We start from the raw sequence: 27,294 nt of genomic DNA, 5'->3' as shown, positions 1-27,294 counted from the left end.
TGCTACATTTTCTTTGACACAAATCTCAGTGTTTGCAGAGAGAACATCAAAGCCTGCTTTGTTGTGTGGTAACATTACCTGCTTATGGTAACATTACTATAGCAGTTTGCTATGAGAGAGGTTATGAAGTGTCCTAAGTAAAGGCAGTAATAAAAGCGTCTGTAAATCAGACGTTAAGTCTAAGATTTGCGCACTGTTTCAACAATAAGCTTGGATGGAGGCTGCCTTCTGATATGATGTTATTCAAACCTTATGATTCCTGTTTACAGATTCTAGAGTTTTATTATCTAAGCAACAATCAAAGGCAATCATTCTGCGAAGTCCGTACTAATGATACAAACATTGCTGTCGACCTCAAGTTTCTCGAGTGCAGTTCCCATGGAGATAAATGCATATGGGAGTGTGAATTGGAACCGGGTATGTATGACAAATGAAGACCTTTTGTTACAAAACATCTTAGACTAGGAAGAAACATTTTACTTTGCTCAGTTAGTTTCTTGTGTCTAAGGTCTATGGAGGTTATCTGTTTCAGTCCCACATCTGTATTGAGCTCATACCAGTAACACCATCTTTTAATTAAAATATTTAAATTAGATGCAGCTTATCAACTTTGGAGCTTAACTAGTATTTCTCTTTTTTGTTGAAGGCATTTCCTTTAAGGACTCTATTTAACAAATTACCAAACTTAAATTGCTGGATGCCAGTTTGAGATAAAGGTTATGTGAAAAGTTCTGTACAACTGTAGCTTTCTTCTTTTCTTTTTGTATTTTTAAATCTTCCACTCTTACACATAGAAAGTACCTGCTTAACTTGGATGAACATTTTTATGATAAAAATGATTAACATCAGGTTTTATATGTACGTAATTACATTTGTTGGTGCACAAGCATTACTGTTCCCACAGATGTTAACGCAGTGATATCAGTTCTAGTTTAACACGGCATAACAACAAATGCAGAATGGAAGCTGAGACGCAGGTAATGGATAAAGGGATAAGTTTGCTTCTTGTCACAGAGGGATGAGGCCACATGTAAAACCTAGACATTTACAGTCTCATTAGCAGCTCAGGTGATATAGAAGCCAAGCGGGGAGAGGGACAAGCAAAGGAGCTTCACCTGCTGACCTTTCTCAGGGGAAGGTAAGGAGGGAATGGATAGGTCTTAGTTCTTGGTGTGGGATATTAGTTGTTGTAACACACCCACCTTACAGGAGGAATGGGTAGAAGGTGACATCATTGCATGGACAGTGACTTTTCAAATAGGCCTGGGCATTCCCAGGGAAGAACCTATCAGTCTGCTGTAAACAATTCTTCCAAATGTAGCTCATTTGAATACTAATAGGAAAAAATGACTTTCATCAAAAATTGTTTGCATTTTTCCACACTGTTGTGTGACCTCGGGTTTGAGATGTATGCGTGTGTTTGTACACTCAAAAGACATTCCTACCTTAAGTGGCAACTAAAAAGTTAAACATGGAATATTGAGAAGGTCTGAATGTTGCAAACACACTTCTTGTTGCAAATTCGACCTTTGTTGACATCCGTAGACTGCAGCCCGACACTGCAAACCATGCAATGTGATGATTTTGCAGGGGTGCAAGCACCCCTGCACCCCCCACACCCCTTGGACATTATATGTTCCAATTTCTGACATCACACTACAGTGGAGAAAATGGTAAATGTCCCAATCCCCACTGTACCGCAATCTCTAGTTACATGATTAACCTCATCTGTGTGAATGCACTGCGCATTCGCTAAACTGGGACTCGCACAACTGAAGGTTCAGCATAATTCGACATCCCGTGGTCGCCAAACCTTCCCTCATAATTGTAAATGTAAACCTATATATATATATATATATATATATATATATATATATATATATATATATATATATATATATATATATATATATATATATATATGTATATATATATATATCTATGAGGGATTTTCTGTTGAACAACATTCACTAAGGATGCATTTGATAGCATGAGAATCCCTCATGGGCATGCTTTGGGCACATAAAGTCTTAATTGTTTACTTAGTAAGAAATTCCTAGCCGGGCCAGCAGTATGGTGATCTGGACTTTCAGCTTCCCTCCAGGTGAGTAAGTGATTTGCACTTCTGCTGATTCTGTGGAACTCCAGACTGAGGCAGATTCTCCTGCTGCAGTAAAACTGGGGTAATCACTGCATGACTGTGGTAAAACTGGGGTAATCACTGCATGACTGTGGTAAAACTGGGGTAATCACTGCATGACTGTGTAATGAGCTGATTGATAGCCATGTAAACGGCAGTTGTAAACAGCCAGAAAATCCTGAGGTCATTCCTTGCTGACATTGTTGCTGTTCCTGCGATGCTGACATCAGGAAGGCTTGTTGCTGTTCCTGTGATGCTGACATCAGGAAGGTTTGTTGCTGTTCCTGCGATGCTGACATCAGGAAGGCTTGTTGCTGTTCCTGCGATGCTGACATCAGGAAGGCTTGTTGCTGTTCCTGTGGTGCTGACATCAGGAAGGCTTGTTGTTGTTCCTGTGGTGCTGACATCAGGAAGGCTTGTTGCTGTTCCTGCGGTGCTGACATAAGGAAGGCTTGTTGCTGTTCCTGCGGTGCTGACATCAGGAAGGTTTGTTGCTGTTCCTGTGGTGCTGACATCAGGAAGGCTTGTTGCTGTTCTGTGGTGCTGACATCAGGAAGGCTTGTTGCTGTTCCTGTGGTGCTGACATCAGGAAGGCTTGTTGCTGTTCCTGTGGTGCTGACATCAGGAAGGCTTGTTGCTGTTCCTGTAGTGCTGACATTGGGAATGCTTGTTGTTGTTTCTGCAGTGCTGAGACTCGAAGGCTTGTTGCTGTTCCTGCGATGCTGACATCAGGAAGGCTTGTTGCTGTTCCTGTGATGCTGACATCAGGAAGGTTTGTTGCTGTTCCTGTGGTGCTGACATCAGGAAGGCTTGTTGCTGTTCCTGTGGTGCTGACATCAGGAAGGCTTGTTGCTGTTCCTGTGGTGCTGACATCAGGAAGGCTTGTTGCTGTTCCTGTGATGCTGACATCAGGAAGGCTTGTTGCTCTTCCTGTGGTGCTGACATCAGGAAGGCTTGTTGCTGTTCCTGTGGTGCTGACATCAGGAAGGCTTGTTGCTGTTCCTGTGGTGCTGACATCAGGAAGGCTTGTTGCTGTTCCTGTGGTGCTGACATCAGGAAGGCTTGTTGCTGTTCCTGTGATGCTGACATTGGGAAGGCTTGTTATTCATAGGTTCATAGGTTCATACTAGGCTATCTGCCCTAGGGCATTTATAAGCCTAGCCAGAGTATGTATGGCTTTCGCCACCCATTTTAAATTAATTTTGCTATGCCCTTTTTCAAGGTTAGTATACTGTGCCTCTGTCTAACAGTGACACAGAAGTGATACCCGGGGTAAACCTACGATCTCCCATCCACTCATCAAGATTCCTCTTGAAGAGAGTCAGTGAGGGGCTCTGCCTAACCTGGACTGGGATTTTATTCCAGAGTGAAGGGAGCCTCTGGGTTATGAATCTGTCCCTCCAGCATGTATAGGTGTAATCAATTCAAAAATCACCTCAAAATATTTCTTAAGTCTCATTGGTCATGCCCATGTCCTAAACCAGACTAGCCGCTGTAGTATATACCCTATCCCAGAGATCTCAACCTACCCCCGCGGCTTCAATTTGTAGCCAACCTTAGAATTATCTATACAACATTCTGATTGTTATTTTACAAATATGTTATACCAATGTCTTTTTCTGTGATATGTATGTTATGCTACTCTATACCATTTGTAAATGTATCCTGTATTCTCTTGTGTGGAGCTTTTCTCCCCGGGCCTCTACTGAAAATGGACATGTATCCAGCTAGACTAGCCCGGTCAACAAATGTAAAATAAATAAATAAATAAAAATAAAATAAATGTATATTGTTACTGCAGTGCTCACATCAAGAATGTTTGTTGCTGTTCCTGCGGTGCTGACATTGGGAATGCTTGATGTTCTTCGTGTTTCACTGTTGCAATCATTACATTTGGGTAATCCTGCTGGCAGGTTGCCCTCACCCGGCCTGAATTCCAAAGTCTTGGGTCCTGCATCGGCCGCTGTCTCCCCTTCCCTGATGTCAGGTCATCAGGGGTATAAAAGAAGCAGCCGATGCCATTTTCTTCAGTCTTTCTTGCCGTGCGGTGCCCGAAGCAGAAGCAGTTCGCAAGTGTCGGTTGGCCGACTCCTGAGATTTTTGTGTTTGAGTTTCAGATCCGAAGTCTTCAATAAAGCTAAGTACCCTGTTGGGTAAACTTTTTTCTTTCTCCAGACTGATGTCAGAAAAAGTTAATAATTGTATTTCTTGCGGAAAACAAATACCTCATAAAGATTTTCATTCTTACTGTATTCCTTGCCTAGGCCCTGGTCACAACGTTAATGGTTGTCTGTTTTGTGCTAGATTTAACCAATGCACTATTAAGTGTTGGTATAACTTTGCTTTAAAGTATTTTGGCAGCCGGTTTAATTATCCTGAAATGTCATCAGATAGCCATCCGACTACCGGAGTTTACAGAAACCGCAAAGAAAAGAATAGAGACAAACAACCGAGGCCCAAAACCGATGACTAAGCTTCTCCTAAGCCAGTCGCTGGTTCTCAGTGAGGTACTTTCGCAGCCCCTGACACCCACTACTTCAGAGTCGCAGGCCGCTACCGACTCCCATGTGGAGTCGGCCATGCCGCTGGATACTCAAGGTATTGGAGCCTCAGGGTCTGGAGCTGCTGAGCAGGTGCCGACTTCTGAGGGTGTATTCAGACCTAAACATCTTTACATTAAAATGACTTCAGCTTCAAAGGCAAAGACTAAATCATCTCCTAAAGCAAGGAAACAAACTCAAGAGGCACGTGTTCAGGCCTCTATGCCCAAACAGCAGATGATCAAAATGGCCGAAGACCTAATTACCTTGATCAGGGGTTCCCATCCCCCTCCTGATAAGAGGCCTAGGCAAGACACTGACTATGAATCTTCAGATCAGGTTTCTATTTCTTCTGATTCCTCTTCTGATCAGGGATATTCTTTACCCCCCTATGAGGAATCTGATGCTGAAAAATGTATACCTTCAGCATCTTCTCCAGAGGACTATTCCTTTGGGGAAACCTTGCATACCATGAAGGGAGCATTTTCACTGGGAAAGCCAAGATTTTTCAGAATCTAAAAAGAGGCTCAGGGATTTCCTTTTACTACCACAGCACAGGCCTCTAGCCATTCCCCCTGTGTTAGACATTGTAGATGATGTGTTTTTGGAGTCTAGTTTGACCCCTGACTCCTTAACCCCCAGCTCCTGTTAAGCCTGACAGATATTACAGGGTTCCTGACTCACACAAATGTCTTTTTAAAAACCCTGCTGCTGACCCATAAACTATTTCACAGGGTCCAAAGGCAGTTAAGGCCTTGACAGAAAAAAAACCCAACCCCCTCTGACAGAGATTCAAGGGCACTAGATAGATGGGGAAAACGGTTTACACATCTGCAACTTTGGCTGTAAGGGCCTTAAACTGTCAGTTTCATATGCTCAAGTATCAGCAACATGTCATGGCATTGCTTAAACAGAAAATGATGTTAAACTCTGAATGTGCAGAAAACAAGGAAATGCAGGATTTATTGCATGCAGCTGAACAAGTGGGAAAGCATACTTTGCAATGTGGTTTTGATTCTTTGGAGGCCTCCTGCAGGGCCACAGTTATGGGTTCTGTAATTAGGAGGGATGCTTGGTTAAAGGAACAAAGTCTGCCTGATCATGTTAAAGTTAAATTACTAGATGCACCTTTATAGCATGATACTTTTTTGGTGTTAAGGCAGAAGAGGTGTTAAAGAAAATGGAGGACAAAGATAAATCTATGCAAACTGTCAAAGATTTTTTACAAGTACAGCCACCTAGGTTTAGTAGACATTGGCCTACAAAAAATTGGTCCTTTCCTGTGTCAGACAGACCTCAAAGTGGCAGATCCCAGGCGCAAGGTTCTTATAGGTCAATGCAATGGGGTGCTTCTACCTCCAAAGCTGGAGAAGATAAATCACCACCATACAGAATACAGTCCCAATGACTTCCCACTGCCTGCACCAAGCACTTATCTTCTGGCAGCACACTTAGGGGGAAAAATAACATGTTTTGCTCAAAATTGGCATATTATAGCCCAGGACAAGTGGGCTCTAAATATCATGTCACAAGGCTACAGATTCCATTTACATTCTCTGCCAAAGGCAAACAGCTGGCCAGATGTGCCAAAAAAATCAGTGGACAGAGGCATAAAAACAAGTTTCATCCCTCATGGACATGTGGGCCATTCAACAAGTACCAGAGCAAGAGCAGGGACAAGGATTTTACTCAAGACTGTTCCTGGTACCCAGAAAGGACAAGGCCTGGAGGCCAATACTGGACCTATGTATTCTGAACACATTCCTGGATATTCCAAAATTCAAAATGTTGACTTTGCAGCAACTTCTGCCCATACTGGGCAAGAATGTTTGGCTTGTCACTTTAGACCTAAAAGAGGCATACCTGCATGTCCCAATCAGACAATCATGCAGAAGATACCTTAGATTCAAGGCTGGCTTACTGCATTACCAATTCTCTGCACTGCCCTTTGGCTTATCTACTGTGCCCAGGGTCTTTACAATGTGCCTGGCACCAGTAATTACAGACAGAGGAATACAAATATATCCTTACTTGGATGACTGCCTAATTCAAGCAGAGAACAAGGACATTCTTCTTCAACATCTGGCCTTTGTGAAAAAAGACTTCTAACATGCCTGGGGTACATAGTCAACAAAAAGAAATCAAAACTAGTACCGTCTTAAGAGATAACATTCCTGGGTGCAAGCTTGAATACAACTGCTCAGATGGCTTATCTCCCGGCAGACAACCAAAGGCTACTGACTACCTATTTCAAAATGTTGGCAACAAAGGCCCAGTTATCTGCAAGAAAAATTCTGCAGGCTTTGGGCTTCATGGCATCCTACATCCTACTAATTCCATATGCAAGACTGCATATGAGAAGCTACAATGGTATCTAAAAAGTGTTTGGACTCAACATTGCCACAGCCTGGAAACAATTATTACACTCATTCCCTGCCTGCAACAGCAGTTTTGATGGTGGGCAAAGGCTTGTCACCAGAACAAGGGGCAGCCATTCACATTACCCCCAGCCAGGCAGACACTAACAACGGATGCATCAAATTATGCCTGGGGGGCACACATGGCAGGAAAATGCATTCAGAGCACATGGTCCTCAAGCCAAATGCATCTACATATCACTCAAAAAGAGATGCTAGCTGTTCAAAAAGCCCTGCCAGCCTTCAAGGACCTACTTCAGTATATAGTAGTATATAAACAAGCAGGGGGGCATACATTCTTACCCCCTTTGCAGACTAGACATGACTTTGTGGGACACAGCTTTGACGTACCAAGTACATCTGCAGGCACAATTCCTGCCAGGAAAGGAAAATACTCTGGCAGACGAACTAAGCAGAAACCTCATGGATCCCCACAAGTGGCACCTGGATCCACAAGTCTTCAGCATGATAACAATGAAATGGGGATGCCTGGACATGGATCTATTTGCCTCCCCTCACAACTACCAACTAAAAAGATTCTGCACAAGGACTTATCACAGACAAGCATGGAAAGTGGACGCCCTATCTTTCAGCTGGAAAAAGTATATGCCTTTCCCCCTCCTCCCCAAGGTACTCCTAAAGGTCAGACAGGAGAAGCCAAATATGATACTGATTCCACCAGACTGGCCACACCAGTACTGGTATCCAATCCTAAGGAACTTGTCTCTATGCCCAGCTTGGACTTTACCTCAAATACCTTGTCTACTGTCCCAGCAAAACAATCAGATCCTGCACAGCCAACTCAGGACATTAAACCTGGCAGCATGGCGGATAATGTAGTCCTACAAAAAAACACCTATCAATAAAGCTGTGATGGATGTCATTCTGGAAGCCAGAAGGCCTAGTACTAGAAAGTTTTATGCTGGAAAATGGAAGCGATTCTGTGCTTGGAACCAGGCACAAGGAACTGATACAGCTGTATCAAATATTCCTCAGATTTTGCAATACCTAACTGAGATGCTGGACAAAGGCCTTTCTTTTTCATCAATTAAAATTCATGCCTCTGCCATTTCGGCTCATTACAATACAGAGCCACCAATTTTTTCTCATCCTTTATTAAAGCAGTATTTCAGAGGAGCCAAAAATTTAAGGCCTCCAAGGAGATTACCAATACTTGCATGGGACCTCAACTTTTTCTTGGAAAAACTCATCCTGCCTCCTTTTGAGCCAGCTGCTACTGCTGATGTAAAGATTTTATCTTGGAAAACGGCTCTGTTCCTAGCAATTACTTTTGCAAGATGAGTTTCAGAGCTACAAGCGCTCATGGCTGTGGAACCTTTTATTATTTTTCATCCAGAGACTCTCTGAGGACAAACCCAACATTTATGCCTAAAGTGGTGTCCAGTGTGGCTCTTAACCAAGCTATTCATCTGACAGATTTTTATCCAAATCCACACAACAAGGGGGAGAGAATTCTGCATTCTTTGGACGTACACAGACAGCTTATATTCTACTTAGACAGAACCAAGGCTTTCAGGAAGACAGAGCAATTACTAGTGGCATATGCTGCAGTATCACAAGGAAAGGCTATCTCAAAGCAGACTATTTCCAAATGGATAGGCCACTGCATTCATTTCTGCTATTTACACCATGGCAAGCCAGTGCCTAAGGGCAGTAGGCCACATTCCACCAGAGCTGCAGCCACTTCAGCAGCCTTTCTCAGGGGAGTACCAACCAGAGACCTTTTAGAGGCAGCTACTTGGAGTTCAGTGCACACCTTTACAAAGCATTACCATCTGCCATTCTACTCTATATCCAGGGCAGGCTTCGCCACTGCAGTTCTGCAGGGCCTCATAGCCGCTCCTAATGCTGTTTAGCTCCAGTCTCCCAACCATAGCTTTGGGATTCTACCCAAATGTAATGACTGCAACAGTGAAACACGAAGAACATAGTACAGTTGTGTACTCTTACCATAAATGTAGATGTTCGAGTGTATTCACTGTTGCAGTCCAGGTTACCCACCTGCCAGCCCCCTTTTTTTCTATGGATCTTATCTTTCCTTCTCTGATTTATACAACCTATGTGGTGTATTTGCTTATAGATGAAGGTAAAATTTATATTGGTGCATTTATTGATATATATATATATATAAAGTTTGACTACCCTTTTATGGGAAACCTGACATCTGGGGCAAGAGAAACTGAAGAAAATGGCATTGGCTGCTTCTTTTATACCCCTGATGTCAGGGAAGGGGTGACAGCAGCCAACGCAGGACCCAAGACTTTGGAATTCAGGCCAGCTGAGGGCAACCTGCCAGCAGGATTACCCAAATGTAATGAATGCAACAGTGAATACACTTGAATATCTACATTTATGGTAAGTGTACACAACTGTACTTTGCTGTTCCTGCAGTGCTTACAGTGGGAATGCTTGTTGCTGTTCCTGTAGTGCTGACATTGGGAATGCTTGTTGTAGTTCCTGCAGTGCTGACATTGGGAATGCTTGTTGTAGTTCCTGCAGTGCTGACATAGGGAATGCTTGTTGCTGTTCCTGCAGTCCTGACATTGGGAATGCTTGTTGCTGTTCCTGCAGTTCTGACATTGGGAATGCTTGTTGCTGTTCCTGCAATTCTGACATTGGGAAGGCTTGTTGTTCCTGCAGTGTTAACATTGGGAATGCTTGTTGCTGTTTCTGCAGTGCTGACATTGGGAAGGCTTGTTGTTTAGTTCTTGCAGTGCTGACAATGGGAATACTTGTTGCTGTTCCTGCAGTGCTGACATTGGGAATGCTTGTTGCTGTTCTTGCATTGCTGACATAAGGAATGCTTGTTGCTATTCCTGCATTGCTGACATTGGGAATGCTTGTTGCTGTTCCTGCATTGCTGACATTGGGAATGCTTGTTGCTGTTCCTGCAGAGCTGACAGTGGGAATGCTTGTTGCTGCTCCTGCAGAGCTGACAATGGAAATGCTTGTTCCTCCGATGCTGACATTGGGAATGCTTGCTGCTGTTCTTGCAGTGCTGATGTTGGGAATGCTTGTTGCTGTTCCTGCAGTGCTGACATTGGGAATGCTTGTTGCTGTTCCTGCAGTGCTGACATTGGGAATGCTTGTTGCTGTTCCTGCAGTGCTGACACTGGGAATGCTTGTTGCTGTTCCTGCAGTGCTGACACTGTGAATGTGTGTAGCTGTTCCTGCAGTGTTGACACTGTGTATGCTTGTTGCTGCTCCTGCAGTGCTGACACTGGGAATGCTTGTTGCTGCTCCTGCAGTGCTGACACTGGGAATGCTTGTTGCTGTTCCTGCAGTGTTGACACTGGGAATGCTTGTTGCTGTTCCTGCGGTGCTGACATTGGGATGCTTGTTGCTGTTCCTGTGGTGCTGACATTGAGAATGATTGTTGTTGTTCCTGCGGTGCTAACATCAGGAGTGTTTATTGCTGTTCCTGCACTGCTGATATCAGGGAGGCTTTTTGCTGCTCCTCCTGTGGTGCTGACATTGGGAATGCTTGTTGCTGTTCATGCAGTGCTGACACTGGGAATGTGTGTAGCTGTTCCTGCAGTGTTTACACTGTGTATGCTTGTTGCTGTTCCTGCAGTGTTGACATTGGGAATGCTTGTTGCTGTTCCTGCAGTGCTGACATTGGGATGCTTGTTGCTGTTCCTGCAGTGTTGACACTGGGAATGCTTGTTGCTGTTCCTGCAGTGCTGACACTGGGAATGCTTGTTGCTGTTCCTGCAGTGCTGACACTGGGAATGTGTGTAGCTGTTCCTGCAGTGTTGACACTGGGAATGCTTGTTGCTGTTCCTGCGGTGCTGACATTGGGATGCTTGTTGCTGTTCCTGTGGTGCTGACATTGAGAATGATTGTTGTTGTTCCTGCGGTGCTAACATCAGGAGTGTTTGTTGCTGTTCCTGCACTGCTGATATCAGGAAGGCTTTTTGCTGCTCCTCCTGTGGTGCTGACATTGGGAATGCTTGTTGCTGTTCATGCAGTGCTGACACTGGGAATGCTTGTTGCTGTTCCTGCAGTGTTGACACTGTGTATGCTTGTTGCTGTTCCTGCAGTGTTGACATTGGGAATGCTTGTTGCTGTTCCTGCAGTGCTGACATTGGGATGCTTGTTGCTGTTCCTGCAGTGTTGACACTGGGAATGCTTGTTGCTGTTCCTGCAGTGCTGACATTGGGAATGCTTGTTGCTGTTCCTGCAGTGCTGACACTGGGAATGTGTGTAGCTGTTCCTGCAGTGTTGACACTGGGAATGCTTGTTGCTGTTCCTGCGGTGCTGACATTGGGATGCTTGTTGCTGTTCCTGTGGTGCTGACATTGAGAATGATTGTTGTTGTTCCTGCGGTGCTAACATCAGGAGTGTTTGTTGCTGTTCCTGCACTGCTGATATCAGGAAGGCTTTTTGCTGCTCCTCCTGGGGTGCTGACATTGGGAATGCTTGTTGCTGTTCATGCAGTGCTGACACTGGGAATGCTTGTTGCTGTTCCTGCAGTGTTGACACTGTGTATGCTTGTTGCTGTTCCTGCAGTGTTGACATTGGGAATGCTTGTTGCTGTTCCTGCAGTGCTGACATTGGGATGCTTGTTGCTGTTCCTGCAGTGTTGACACTGGGAATGCTCGTTGCTGTTCCTGCAGTGCTGACATTGGGAATGCTTGTTGCTGTTCCTGCAGTGCTGACACTGGGAATGTGTGTAGCTGTTCCTGCAGTGTTGACACTGTGTATGCTTGTTGCTGTTCCTGCAGTGTTGACATTGAGAATGATTGTTGCTGTTCCTGCGGTGCTAACATCAGGAGTGCTTGTTGCTGTTACTGCACTGCTGATATCAGGAAGGCTTTTTGCTGCTCCTCCTGTGGTGCTGACATTGGGAATGCCTGTTGCTGTTCCTGCAGTGCTCACATCAAGAATGCTTGTTGCTGTTCCTGCAGTGCTGACATTGGGAGGGCTTGTTGCTCCTGCGGTGCTGACACTGGGAATGCTTGTTGCTTTGTCTATGGTGCTGATGTTAGGAATGCGTGTTGCATTTCCTGCAGTGCTGACATTGGGAATGCTTGTTGCTGTTCCTGTAGTGCGGATGTTGGGAATGCTTGTTGCTGTCCTTGCAGTGCTGACACCAGAAATGCTTGTTGCTGTTCCTGCAGTGCTGACATCAGGAATGCCAGTTGCTGTTCCTGCACTGCTGACATTGGGAATGCATGTTGCTGTTCTTGCAGTGCTGACATTGGGAATGCATGTTGCTGTTCCTGCAGTGCTGACATTGGGAATGCTTGCTGTTGTTCCTGCAGTGCTGACATTATGAATGCTTGTTGCTGTTCCTGTGGTGCTGACACTGGGAGTGCTTGTTGCTGTTCCTGTAGTATTGACATTGGGAATTCTTGTTGCTGTTCCTGCAATGCTGATGTTGGGATTGCTTGTTGTTGTTCCTGTGGTGCTGTCACTGGGATTGCTAGTTGCTGTTCCTGCAGTGCTGACATCAAGAATGATTGTTGCTGCTCCTGCAGAGCTGACAATGGAAATGCTTGTTCCTCCGATGCTGACATTGGCAATGCTTGTTGCTATTCTTGCAGAAGTTTGTGAATTGTTACATTCGAAAGCGCTTACAATAAATTGAATTAGTTCTAGTCCAGTGAATGCCCTTTGCCTGTTTGTTTCTTTAAGTTATTTTGTTTGCTGTTCCTGCGGTGCTGACATTGGGAATGCTTGTTGCTGTTCCTGTAGTGCTGACGTTGGGATTGCTTGTTTTTGTTCCTGCAGTGCTGACACTGGGAATTCTTGTTGCTGTTCCTGCCGAACTGATGCTGGGATTGCTTGTTGTTGTTCCTGCAGTGCTGACGTTGGGATTGCTTGTTTTTGTTCCTGCAGTGCTGACACTGGGAATGCTTGTTGCTGTTCCTGTGGTACTGACATTGGGAATGCTTGTTGCTATTCCTGCAGTGCTGACTTTTGGAACTCTTGTTTCTCTTGATGTGATGCTAGCATTAGGAGTGTTGTAGTGCCCTCTCCCATGTCACATCCTCACTAATAAGGTTGGATCCCAAAGCTATCTCCTTTGAAGTAAAGCTCAACCCAGAAAACCCCACTAAACCAGTGACAGGAACTATTCTGTGACATACCTTATCCAATTAACGGACAGTTTGTCAACATTCAGGGCTCTCCCCAACCACGAGACCACTGCTACCTGAGCAGAATTATTCACAGAGTCCCTATACAAACATGTGAATTGCTGCATAAAGGCTGCCGTATGTACTAGAAATAAACACAAAACAAATAAACCTAAAAACAAACCCTACTGGTGGAATCATAACCTAAACGTGGAATATAATAGAAGAAAACTCATGGCCAAGATAAGTAAATGTAAACCCTTAAAGGTAAATGCTGTCTTGTACAACTAAACAAGATGTCTAATCAAGTCCAATAAGGCCAACTACAAGGTCAAGATAAACTTGTAGGCTAAGGACAATCAGAAGGTGGTCTTCAGCTACATCTAACACCTCAGGGGTCACACACAGCAGTGTGCTTAACTGGTGGTGAACAGTAGTACCTTACCTGTCAAGGTGAGATAGGGCTGATAAATTTATCTCAAACTTCACTCCTCACTCTCCCCAGCTCCACCAGGTGAAATCCTCTCCAACATACTCCCCCCTTCTATTAGCAAGGACAAGGTGCTGGCAATACTCAGTAAAGGCAAAAACACTACCTGCATTATTCCTGACAACATACCTGGTTGCCTCCTGAACAATCTAAAACATGACCTGTCAGGACCACTTGAGGTGCACTTCGGCTGCAGCATTGAAACGGGCTATGTTCCAAGTGATTGGAGGACCGCAACAGTCATTTCCCTCCTTAAATGCAAACCATCAGTTGACCCAGGGAACTGCATACCCATCAGTCTTACAAGTCTAATGTGCAAAGTCATGGAATTTATTATCATGGAAATGGTAAACAAGGTCTTTGGCAACCTGCAGACAGTTGACTCATCCCACTTTGGCTGTGTTAAGGGAAGGTCATGCCTACTTAATCTGGTTAGCTTCTTTAAGAGAGTAACCAAGGCAGTGTCAAAGTCAAAGAAAACTTTGTCGTATAGAACTACACACGTGTAGCCTAAATGAAATTATGTGCATCAGCTCAATTCTTGAGATTACAAAGGAAAGTGAAACAACACATACAAGTAGAGGAATAAACATAGCTAATAAATACAATACTAATTCCAATATATGTAAGAAAGAACAGAAACATTTTCCAACACTCATATATTAAGATTCCCCCCCTCCCGAGTTAAACTACCCTGTTTAAAATAACTTATTTGTCTATGATTGCATGTCAGTGGGTTAAATAATACTGACTATGATATAATAAATAAACATTGCACTTACTTAGAATATATGTAAGTATATATTGTAAAAATAAAAATTGACTTGTGTCCAGACTCCTGGGACTTGTGCCTGAGTTCCGAAGTCTAATCGCTGAAGGGTAGAAACTGTTATTCAGTCTTGTAGACCTGCAGTGGATGGTACAATATCTCTTGCCTGATACCAGATGCTTAAAAAGTCCATGCACAGAATGCATGTCCTGTATTATTTTGATGGCCTTTCAGATGCTTCTTGCAGAATAAAAATTTTGTATCGAAGGAAGACTGGAACCTGTTGCCTTCTCTGCAACCCTCACCACACTTTGTAGCACCTTCATTTCTGTAACTGTGCAGCTTCCAAACCCCACGGTGAAGTTGCAGGTGAGGATGCTCTCTATTGCACCTCTATAGAAGGTGGAGAGAATATGAGGAGGAAGCTCAGCTTTCTTTCTGCCTTCATAAAAAGTGGAGGTGTTGGTGCACTTTATTGACCAGTCGGCTGGTGCTTCCCGACCACTAGAGATCTGATATGTGCACTCCCAGGAATTTCATGCTCTTAACCCTCTGCACACTCTCACCATTGATCCTGAGCACTGGGTGGTTTGTTCTCCTTTTCCTGAAGTCGATGATAATTTCTTTGGTCGTGCTTACATTCAGGTCAAGGTTGTTCCCCTCGCACCAACTGACCAGAGATGCCATCTCCTCATTGTATGCTCTTTCATCCTCCTTTGTAATGAACCCCATGACTGTGGTGTCATCAGCAGTCTTGATATGGTTGGACTTGTGCTGGACGAGGGTACAACAGTGCATGCTGCTTATCTTGATCTGGCCAAGGCATTTGATATACCCCACTCAGACAAGGCATTTGATACAATACCCCACTCAGACAAGGCATTTGATACAATACCCCACTCAGACATTGTTGACAAGCTCTCTGAGCTAGGTATTAATACCTATATCCCTCACTGGATTGTTGGATAACTCACAAACAGGACCCCAGAAGTCAGAATCAGTGAGACCACCTCCATCAAGAGAATGGTCAACAGTGGAGTACCCCTTGGCTCTGTATTGGGCCTGCTCCTGTTTGGCATCTACTTCTCTGAAGTCAAGGCTAACATTCAAGGCCTCTGGCTCACCAAGTATGCAGATGACTGTAAATTGGGAGCTATTTTAAATTCTATCCAAGACACCAACATCTTGCAAGAGGGTTTAATGCAGACAAATAGCTGGTGCCATAGCCTAAAACTCAATGCTAAAGTAAGCATTGTACTGCTTTTTTGAAAACTGTCAAATCAAGTAAATTATACCATGGATAAAACATCCATAAGAGTTAACCCAGTAGCAAGGGATCTAGGAATATACATAGGCAGCAATATGGCATTTGATCAACATGTAGCTAAGATAATAAGAAAATAAATCTATGTTCCCCATATTTTAAGTAAGGGTATGGCATCCAGGTCCAAGGAAGGTACAGTACCACTCTACTCAGCCCGTATCAAATCTGTCATTGAATGCAGCGCCCCCTTTGACATGCATCTAACCAGAAACTTGCAGCAGTTTGAATGCCTAGAATGGTTTCTCACCAGGAGAATTCAGGGCATGAACAGCCTATCCTACACTGATCACCTATAAGCTCTGTCACTGTATTGTCTCCTACAGGCTGTTGAGAGGGAGTCTTTGTCTGGTTTACAGGGCTTCCTCAATCCAGGCCTTGATGGATCTATTGCACATTCCCAAAACAAACAGCACCAGAAACACTAGATCCAAGGATCTGAACTTCACTTGTGACATAAACAGAATGTGCTGGAGGGACAGATTTGTGTCTCAAAGGATCTCCACACTATGGGATAGGCTCTCCATCCATATAAAACAGAGTTAGTCCCTGACCCTGTTTAAATAAACCTTAACAATCGGATAGGAAATCATAAATTTACTTCTGGTCTGGTTTTATTCTAACTAAGACCCCCCCCCCCCTTACAAATCTTCAGCTTCGTACTGTCATGCCCCACTTATATAGATACCCATGATATTTGGGACCCAAATGGTTTGGGGTGCACTGCTAGGCTTGTAAGGGCCCTAGTGGTCATTAGTCTAGTAACAACCTAGGAACCACTAGTATTACAGTTATAGTGGAGAGGAGAAGGACTTGTAGGACAGTGTGAAATGGGGAACAGCAAGAAGAGGGACATACTCAAGAAGAGCAGAAAGGACAGTGTAGGGAGAATGAGGGGGGAAGCTAGGGTACATTTTGTGGGTTACAGCTCATTGTAATATATATGTAAAGAGAACAGGAATAGGGGAAGAGTGTACGTGTGGACAGAAGGTGTAAAAAACAATACAGACAAATGGACACAGGGATGGGCTTTATACACACAAAAGGGAGAAGTGACAATGGCTGGACACATACATACATTTATACATACAAAGGGGGCACAAATGGGGATTGCGAGGGCTGGTTCAAATATAAGGTATAGGACAGGGTACACTAGGCTTGGGGGTAACATACTTTAGTGCATAGGGTGAGGTACTGGCCTCAGGGTGATTGTCAGAGCAGCCTGAAGAGCTACATACACAAAATTATCAGCAGTTGATGATAACATGTAGGCAATGACACATGTTGTTTGACCCTTTGGTAGCCCAGTGGTCAAGATCTACCAGTCCAGCAAAACCCCAGTCCTCCATATGTGGCCTTTGTCATGAAGACATTTCCCAGTCAGCACAAGCTGCATCCTCTACAATAGCATCAACCATCTGCTGCAGCTGTAGTTGGTCAGCAGTCTGTGGGAACTTTGTGTCCACCTGAGAGGTCCCTTCACCCCTCCCCGGTGAGTCATGTATCTCCCCAGCATCGGTTCCTCAACTAGCCATAACATAGGGAGACAGTAGAGAAGCTGCCTGGGCCTGTTCCTCCTCAACATCAGGTGGACCTGCAGAGTGGAAGCACTGAGGTAAAAATGATAAAAGTGAGATTTATTTTTATTTGTTTACCAAGAAAGTCTGACTTGGAACAAAGCCAATTTTCAGCAGAGGCCTCAGGAGAAATGCATTGGATGCATGTCTTTGTAATATTGGAGGAAACTGGAGCACCCAAAGAAAACCCACATGAATGCAGGGAGGACATGCAGACTCCACACAGAAGGCACTCCAGCCAAGAATCGAACCAGAGAACCTCTTTCTGTGAGGAGACAATGCTAGTGCTGCATTGCTGCTCCATCCAAGATGCACAGTTGAGGTGTTATTGAAACATTACATTATAAGGCAGATAGAGAGAGTTTCACAGTCTTTCAGTTTCTTCCTAGGCTGTTGACCCTGAAGGATTTTTAGAAGCCTAGCCATGCATTCCCATGAAGTTTTTTTAAGTCCTTGTACTTTAAATGTGGATAACCCAGAGCAAGCAGAACATTTACATGTTACACCCTTTCCATAAGGGACAGGGGTGCTACTCCAAGGAGGAATTTATGGTTTCCCCCTCTGTTCATCCATATTATGTTTGAATAGTGTAAGAGAAGATCTTTTTTATGTGGAGAGAAAGATGATTCCAAAGAAGTGGAATTCACTACAATACAGATCTATCACTGGAATGTGTTATGCTTATGTTTTCAGCTGGTGTTTATTCCACCACTGGAATTGAAAATGTGAGTTGGTCTGAGAAAATAACATTTTGTTAAGGCTGTGTAGGTGAGACATTTAAGTCCGTGGTTTTGACATCAACTGTTTTTTGGGGAAAGGCTGTGTTGGAGGATCTTGGTGACCTCCTGAGAGTTAATAATTGCACCTAGTTTACAGTCATCATCAGACTTGATGATCTAGAAGACCTTAACATAGGCTTTGACCTCTGAGAAGTAAATGCCAAAGAGGAGTGGCCCATGGACAGAGTCCTGTGGTACATCGCTGGTGACAGGTGTTTTGGAGAAAAGGAAGTCCCCCCACCCTAATTTCCTGGGTTCGGTCTCTGAACAAATTTGCTATCCATTGAATTATATAGGGATTCATCTTTAACTGGGAGAGTTTATTAACAATACCCAAGTGTGGAATGAAGTTAAATGCCTTAGTGAGATGCAGATATATGATGTGTAATTATTTTCCCTCATCCATTGCTTCAGTAACTTTCTTGAAGAAGTCAACTAGGTTGACTAGGCACAATCTGCCCTTGACCAAACCAGATTGGCTTGAGTCAAGGGTTTGTTGGTTGTCTGTGTCCTTGTTTATTAACTCCATAATGATCTTTTGCATATCCTTACAGATGAGGCTTGGCAGACCTATGGTGGTTTATATTAAATATTATTTGTAGGGGGGGTTGAAAGGTCCTGTTTTAGGTTAGCCAGTAGGCATGTTGGTATGTTATCTGCCGTTGTAGAAACAGTGATCTCAGCCTTGGATACTGCCTTGCAGTATTCTTATTGGGAGATTTGGGGGTCAGCATAGATGTGAGTATGTGATCTGAGAATGTCTGGGGAGAGAGGGGGTGAAGTTTTAGCTAAATGTGTCCGCTAGTAGATTGGCCATGTCCTCTGGGTTGGAATAGGAGGTATCATTTATTATTAACTCTAGGCAGTGATGGGCATTAGTACCGAGGTTTCTAACAGAGTTGAAGTAGGCTTTGTGGTTGTCTTTAACCTGGGTGTTTGAGGTTTTTTTGCTGTTATAAAGCTCATTTATATGTGGGTTCCACCATAGGAGTCTGCTTTTAAATTTAGCATTGTGTTTACTTTGGATGAGCAGATGTCTGTATGCAGCTGCTTACACGAGTGTAGAATTTGACTGTAAGGAATTCAGTAGATGCAGTGGTGTAATCAAGTTAGAAGGAGATATTGAATTTAGCCAGGTCATCACTCAGTTTAAGTAGATTAGCCTTAGCATAATCTCTGAACACTGAGTTACTGGAAGTTGGTTCTAGTTTCAGTCTTATGTAACTGATTTATGGTCAGATTTGACTGATTTATGCTCAGATTTGACTAGGGAGGGAGATGCAACTGGTGTGAATCAGAGCTGCCCCATATTGGTAAAGACAAAGTGCAGGATTTTGTTACAACAGTTGATGTGTGGGGTAATTAGTCCAAAGAGTTTGTATGAAAGAAGTTTAGAAATCTCTGGGCAAACATGTTAGAGGATGTATAAGTCGTCTAATTGATACAGGGGTAGCCAAAGTCCCCCTGAAGAGAATGGTGTTTGCTTTGATGCATAGGACTCCATACTCATCAAGTAGGAGATATGTGCCATTGGGAAGCCTAGAGGGGAGTCTTGTACTCAGATATGATGTGATACAGGGCTTTTCTAGTGGTAAGTTGGATGTAGAGGAGTTCCAGATTATTATTCTAACAAGTCTGGAGGTGGCAGTTTGTTTAATGTATATAGAGATGCCCTCACCTTTAATGCCCTTGTCTATCATGATGGACTGAATATGAGGGAAGCATTGAAGCCATGCAGTGATAGGTTCTCTGTATGGATTTGAACCAGGTCCATTGCATATATCGATGCATTCAGGGTAAGGAGTGCTTGTGGGGAGTGGAGGCTTCTCTTAAGGCTCCTGTTGTTGAGCAGCAGAACCTTTATATTATCTAGATTCTGTTTTATGTTGGGTGGTTTTGGACACTGACATTGCCTAAAAAAGCCACTATGTGGTGGACAAGGTTTTGACGAGTATATGAAAGTCTTGAGGAAAGAGATGCAGGCCATCTCCGTTGAAGCAGTTTGGACTGTCAACCTTCTTCTCCTGTACTGCTGTATATTGGACCCCTTTCAATGACACCAGAAGGTAAGCCAGTTGTTGAAATCCATCATCTTTTGTTTGTATTGTGGCATCATCATTGGTTATGGTACAACAGAGCTAAAGACTAGATTCATACCTGCGTCTGTTATATATTCTGAGAGCTCCATCATGTCTCTTCATATAATTTAGGAAAGCATGTCTCAGGTCATTTGCATCCACATGTAGAATGACTGTGTCATGTGTGTACTTGTGCAGTAATATGAGTGCATGTATGATTCGGCGAATCCTGGGTCCTGTCAGGCAACTGACTATGACCCTCTCCTTGCACAGCTGGTAACAGTCTCACTATGAAGTCATATGTGACTAGGATGCTAGATGGGTGTTGAGATTTGCCTTACGTGCTTTTGAGTCGACACACTGTGAGTATTAGATGCATGTTTCATGCTGGGGGGGCTGCCTAAGGTGAGTGTTTGAGAGGTTGCTGAGGGTACTTGTTTCTTGGGCTTCATTTACAAGGCCTCTGTGGATTAGGTAGGTTACTTTTAACAGCCTCAACATAAGTAGGTCTGTATGTTTGGTCTGTATTGAATGAGACACGTGTGCTATGATGATGTGTTACTGACTACCTGTGTGGCAAATGCATTGGTTTTATGTGATAGTTTTGCCTCCAGACCATATGACTACATCACTCACACACACTGTGTCAGTACGTTTAAGTATTATATCAGTAAACATGAGACCGTCACTGCAGTGTCTCAGGATGCTAATTTCAGCCAAGCTGACTACATAGACACAGGAAAGTGCATGTCCACAGTTCAGATGCTAACTGTCGTGGGCTGCAGTGGTAGTGATCTCAGTGGGGCTTAGAGAATATTTACTAAAGTGCTTCTTGAGTAAAAATGACCATTGTAGTTTGTAATTGAACAGCAGTACTCCTGTTTGTGCAAAAAGTACTCAAGTTACAACAGAGTACTTCGAGGAATTTTTATGTGGAAAATGAAGTTTCTGTGCTTTGTCTATCCTTGGCACAGCTAAACACCACTGCCTTGCAGTGAGCAGCGCTGAGCAAATGCGGTTTATTATAGAGGGATAGAAATTTAAAATTTTCAAAATGGTACTGTGTCCAATAGCAGAACACACACACTACTGTTCTTTAGCAATAATAAGCCTTGAAATGGCATGTTTCCTCTGTTTTCACTAGAATGCAAACCAACGTTTTCTGAAGTACTTTTGCCTAGATGCCTCGAAGTGGCTTAGTTTACTTTAGTTCTCAATATAGTTTAAAAGCAAAGCAATTCACATACAAACTTCATCTTATTTGCAAGTGGGCTTTGGATTGGAGCTGGTAAGTGCGTTACAAGCCTTCATGAAGATATTTTCCCAGTTATTCTGAAGCCATGGAATACAGACATCAGGAAGTGATGTTCATAGCGAGGAGTTTGACAGCTCATCATACCTTAGAAGACACCAGGCTACATACAATTTCCAGGACCCACACATCTAACTAAAGTGGCAGGGCTGTCCACAGCCAGTACAGCCTAGGGTAATGATATGGGGTGTCCATACACATAGGACATTGTGGGGGCTGCAACTGTCCACCATGTCTGGAACTTGCAGATACCCTGGCACTTTTCACCATGGGTAGCTGGGAAGGCATGAGTGATATTCTACAGGTTAGGAACACCTCAGTAAAGAATATCCTCCAGGTCCATTTCTCCTAGTAGCATACAATCTCTAACACAGGCAGACAGGAGCCCTGCACATTCTGACCACTGAAAGTACATTAGGAAAAGGTCATAGAGTAGACCCCCATCCTTACTAGTGGTGTTCTTGAGCCTTGGACCTTCATATTTGCAAGGTAACACCAAAAGATAGGCATGCATTCACTCCCACCCTGTGTTATAGGGGAGCATGAACCATGATGCCATCTATGCCTCCATTGATGGCACCCTAGCATCCTGGCCTGATGAATGATGCCCTTCTTCCATTCCATTGCCCATCGTATGTTTCTGTACCCAGTGGCCTTTGTGCATAAGCTGTCCTGTGCCCATACCTACTAATCACTGTCCCCCACCCAGTTTATGTTGACAGTGTTATGTTAATGTGCCTTCTGGTGATCACTGCAAATAATGCTCAATGTGATCTACAATACCATCCATTCCATGTGGTGTTGTGTCAATGTCTGATAAACAATGAAACCATCCATTCCATGTGGTGTTGTGTCAATGTCTGATAAACAATGAAACCATCTATTCCACGTGGTGTTGTGTCAATGTCTGATAAACAATGAAATCAGAATATGTGCTGACTAGCAAATCCTAACAGGAACACAGCATGCATTATGTTTACTGTTTTTCCCCATTCGTGCCTTGGCTTAAAGCTGTGAATCAGACATCACCACCTTTCTAGCACTAATTTGTATTACATCCATCACTGTTTTAGCCCACTCACTGACAGACCTCTCCCTGCTTCTGCTGATGGGAGGGGGTGTAACACCAGCACATACTCTGGATGTTTTCCTACCTCCATAATGTCAGATTGTGCTGCATAGCACACACTGCAAACATCTTGTTACCTGTATTAGAGGATCACTGCAGTGTGCACCCCCGATGTCTCCAGACATCAAGTCCATGTATGCAGTAACCCAAAGACATGATGTATGGGGTTCTGCACCTCAGCATGAGCAGTGTTGTAATCCATCTCGCCCATGGATGTAGGGTTTCCCAAGGGGTTGAGGGTCAGCATAATGGTTAAGGTATTTACCTCACAAACACAAGGTGCAGGGTTGGTTTCTCATCTTTGAGGGAAATTAGCTAGGCTTAAAATGGCCCACATGGGCAACTGGCCTAGTGCTTACCTATGAATGTAAAAAGTATGCTGAGAATAAAAATAGATCGGTACAGTAACAAGTAACTACTAAGAAAAACAAAAAAGTACCGAAGCTAACACAGCTGAAGATAAAACAATAAACTTTAATGCACACAAAAGAGAGTAAGCGCTTTCACGGTGTGCTCTCACTGCTTCAACAGACTGTTCTAAACTAGTAACAAATGCAGTTAAATACCATAGGTTAATTAGGCAATTAAAGCAGTGATAAAAGCATCAATTATCTAAGAGAAAAATGTCACAACAAGAAAGCAGGCAAATGAAACATATAAAAAAGATAAAAAATATATATAGAAAACAATCCCTATACTCAGTGTTTGAGAGGTCTAGCTTTTAAAAAAGGCTTAAGAGAGACAACTTCATTAAGACCTGGTATTTTATCAGCATTAAGAGACAGAATCCATTTTTGCTCTGCAGATTTTGTGCGATTCCTAAGATCACCCCTCTTAAACTGTCAGGAATGATCTCTAGCGCAAGGAATTTAAAATGATGTTCCTGTCCATGGCACATAATATGCTTAGCAAGGGCATTGGTGTCTTTCTTGTTTCTAATGTCTCTCTGATGTTCCAGCACCCTGTCTTTGAGTTGTCTGTTACTCATGCCTACATAAAAGCATGGCAGAAAGTGCAGTAACTAAAATAAACAATGTTCTTAGTCCTGCAATCAGCATAAAGGTTTGTGTCTATTTTAAAGTGCATATTAGGGTGCATGTAGGTAGGACTAGAGTGTATAAACTTGCAGGGTGTGCATTTCCTGCATTTAAAAGTACCATGCCTCTCTGACTGTAAAACCTTGTTAAAAGTAGAAGTATTGTAGCACAGATGCCTTTTCAAGGATCTGTTATTTTTAAAAGAAAAGTGTGGAACAGTATCTATGACATTTCTTAATTCATCTACAGTATCCAAAATGCCCCAGTTCCTTTTGACAATATCACATATACTACTAACATCAGAAGAATATGTGAGAGGAAACCTAATCAGTCATGTCCTTTGTTCTGTAGCTATGGCTTCAGTGTTAGGTGCAGCAGCGTAATAAGGCCTGCATTTGCCCCCTCTCTCCTTATACGCATCAGTAATACAACTGTCAATATCCTTTTCCTTGTAGCCTCTATCTAGAAAATCCATTTTCAAGGTCTTCAGGGCCTCGGCAAGCTGTCCGTCATTATTACGGAGTCTCATGACCCTGTACACCTGCCCCTTAACAACATTTTGGGTAATATGCCTAGGATGCATGCTATCTCTATGGAGCAGATTATTCTTTCTTGTGAGTTTCCTATAAATACCAGTTACTAGGCTAGTCAAATCAGTTTTGTTCACCTTAATATCAAGAAATTAAATTTCATCAAAAGAATGTTTAAAAGTAAATCTTAAAAAATCTGTAGAATGATGTAGGACCTCTATAAACTGCGTGAGACTCTCAACTGACCCCCTCCACAACAAAAAAATATCGTCAACAAATCTTACATATGCCTCTGGGCATTTTTTTCTGGCAATACTGCTCAGACAAGCTCCTCATGGTCCTGCAGAGTGGTCCTAGCTACAGGGAACTCAGAAAAGCGACTACTTTCTGGATTTAAGTATCTTTGCTTTTTTTCACTTGGAATAGCTTCTGTAGCTTACCCTGAACTAGCTTGAACTGTTTTTTAACTGTTTGCTGCATTATTTTAAAATCTGCACTTAAAGTTACATTTTAGTCGAATTTGATCGAAAGTTTGTTTGTTTGTTTAATTTAACTGTTGAGGCTGCCCACTAAAGTGTGCTAGCCTGTGTAACTGATTTATCACTGTTTCTGCATTTTCTGTGTGTTTCTATCTAAAAACAAAAACGCCCCCCAAAAAATCCTTGTTTTCCTGCCTCTCCTCGACTAGTTTAGACCAGTTTACAGGCATTGCTGTATTCTGGGCTGTGGTGTAGTTCCTGTGTTGTCCATTACCTTACTTGGATAGAGGGAAGTTTCTTTGCTCACCAGTGGGAGTGGGGTGCCTTGAGCAGCCTACCTGTCCCTGTAGGAAGTGACCTCAGCACAAGAAGCTGTAGTAATTGGTTGTTTTGGACCATTTCTAGCTCTTTTGTAGTTCACTGATTAAAATCCGCGTTTGCACAGCTTTGCGCGGTTGTGCGCATAGCGCAGTGCCGGTTAAACTTCTGGCTCCGCCAGGTCTGCTCTTCAAATTTTCCCTTAAGGAAGCTCTACTCTTAGTATAACCAGACTACTCACTATATTATAAGCCTAGCACTTGTTCTCAATACTTCTCTACTAAGTAAGCACTCTCGTACTAAGTAAAGCACTACATCTACTTACCACCCCTGTGAATATCCACTTCCCTTAAAGGTACAGCACTCTCCTATACTGTTCTAGCATGTCGAGTGGTAGATTACTGGCGTCGTCTCTAATTCAGCTGGTCAATCTGGGTATCTTGAGACAATGCTACAATTGTCTCATGTACACAGACAACCCTCTCCTCCTCCCAACAAACACAAATACATGTGAGAGATGCAACTATATAGCCAAACTGGAGGCTGAACTTTCTCAGCTCAGGGCTGGCATGACCAGACAGGAGGAGATGGTAACCACACACACAACAATCCCAGTCCCACATAGACCTACCACAACTGCAAACCAAACACAAAGACATACTCGGAGGCTCTAATAAAAAACTTACCAAAACAACAGAGGCTCCCAAAGCAGACATCCAAAAATCCACCACCTCAAAACAAAATACATGCAACACATACTTCAATAAATCAGTGTGTCAACCAATCACAGCCCTTAAGGCCAAACACCATGCCTGATACACTAGTAATAGGTGACTCTATAGTCAGACACACTGATGTCCTGCTGACCAGGCTGAACAAGGAGAAGGTGACTGTGAGCTGTCTATCAGGAGCTAGGATCTGCCACATAACACATGCACTCAAGTCACTCCAAAGCAAGTACAAATATGACTCCGTCATTGTCCATGCTGGTGTGAATGACCTGAAACGTACCTCCCTGGACTACATGAAAAGAGACATAGAGGAGCTCTCCGATTATGTAGCCCAGGCTGGTATGACCCTGACCCTGAGCAGCATCTTGCCCTCACCAAGAATGATACCACAATACAAAGACAAGATGATCAGCTTTAATAATTGGCTCAAGTACTGGTGTCATTCTAAGGGGATCCAATGTCTGTCTGCCTGGGATGACATGTTGGACAAGCCACGCTGCTTCGCAAGGGATGGCTTACACCTGTCACCACTGGGCTTCCGGATATTGGCTAAGGCTCTTGCCACCCCCATAGTGCCTTTTTTAGGCAACGCTCAAAAGACAAACCCACCTCCTTAGAAAACAAAAATGGAAAAAAAACTAAGGGTAATGCTGCTCAACGCCAGAAGTCTAAATCTCAAGATGCAGGCACTTGATGCACTCCTCAGTATGGAGAACATCGACATCTGTGCAGTAACTGAAACCTGGTTCAAGGCTCCTGAGAGCACCCCAGTGCTACCAGGCTATACCTCATATCATGCTTTTCGGCCCCAAAACCCAGGCCGAACCACAAAAGGTGTCCATATTCATCAAGGGCACCCACACCTCCAGGTTAGTAGCAACACATGAAGCATCAGAGACCATACAGGTGCAACTAACCATAGGCAAAACTGCTATACAACTGGTAGCATGTTACAGACCACCCTCCCAATCTCAAGAACCCCACTCAGCCTTCCTGAAGACATTGGAGGATATGAATGTATCACAAAAATACCATCATACCGGGAGACTTCAACTACCCAAACATAGATTGGGTACATTATTCTAGCCCTAATACCCTAGCCCAAAGGTTCCTGGAATTCATAAATTCAAATGCACTGGAACAACTAGTCACCTCTCCCACTAGGGGAGATAATATACTAGACCTGATCATCACAAACACGGGGACAAAATGCTCCACACCGGAAGTATACCCCTCACTAGTGAGATCTGACCACAATCTAATCACCCTGGATATGCATATCCCACCTCCACCCCCAGCACAAAAGACCACAGTGAAAAACTTCTCAAAAGCAGACTTCACTCTTCTTAAGACTGAGATGGTATCCTTTAAGCCTACTGTGCCAGTGGATACGACATCCCACAATGCCGAATCCTTCACAAATGCTTTCTATGGACATCTCCAAGAATGCATGGATCATGCAATCCCAAATAAATCCAAGTCCCTCTCCACCAAAGGCAAGCGTCCTGTCTGGTGGACCTCAGCCATTGACAAATTGTATAAC

General features: G+C 43.4%; 1 protein-coding gene across 5 annotated transcripts in view; it reads left to right on the top strand.

Annotated features, from left to right (window-relative positions):
• Nucleotides 1–55: 55 nt before the first annotated feature.
• Nucleotides 56–27,294, top strand: part of LOC122803638 (NACHT, LRR and PYD domains-containing protein 1b allele 2-like) — a 150,864-nt gene continuing 123,625 nt past the window's right edge. For 2 of the 5 annotated variants that reach the window (XM_044073389.1, XM_044073388.1), the window contains exon 1: nt 56–417. In XM_044073389.1, coding sequence (XP_043929324.1) covers nt 234–417 — 184 coding nt within the window. In that variant the 5' untranslated portion in view covers nt 56–233. The remainder of the gene's footprint in view (nt 418–27,294) is intronic. The other 3 variants (XM_044073385.1, XM_044073387.1, XM_044073384.1) reach the window with 3 other exon arrangements.

The sequence above is a fragment of the Protopterus annectens genome, chromosome 5.part1 (genome assembly GCF_019279795.1).
Source record: "Protopterus annectens isolate FY-2018-M chromosome 5.part1, PAN1.0, whole genome shotgun sequence".
NCBI lineage: Eukaryota > Metazoa > Chordata > Ceratodontiformes > Protopteridae > Protopterus > Protopterus annectens.
Note: the sequence above shows the minus strand (reverse complement) of the source record. Positions and strands in the feature narration are given on the sequence as shown.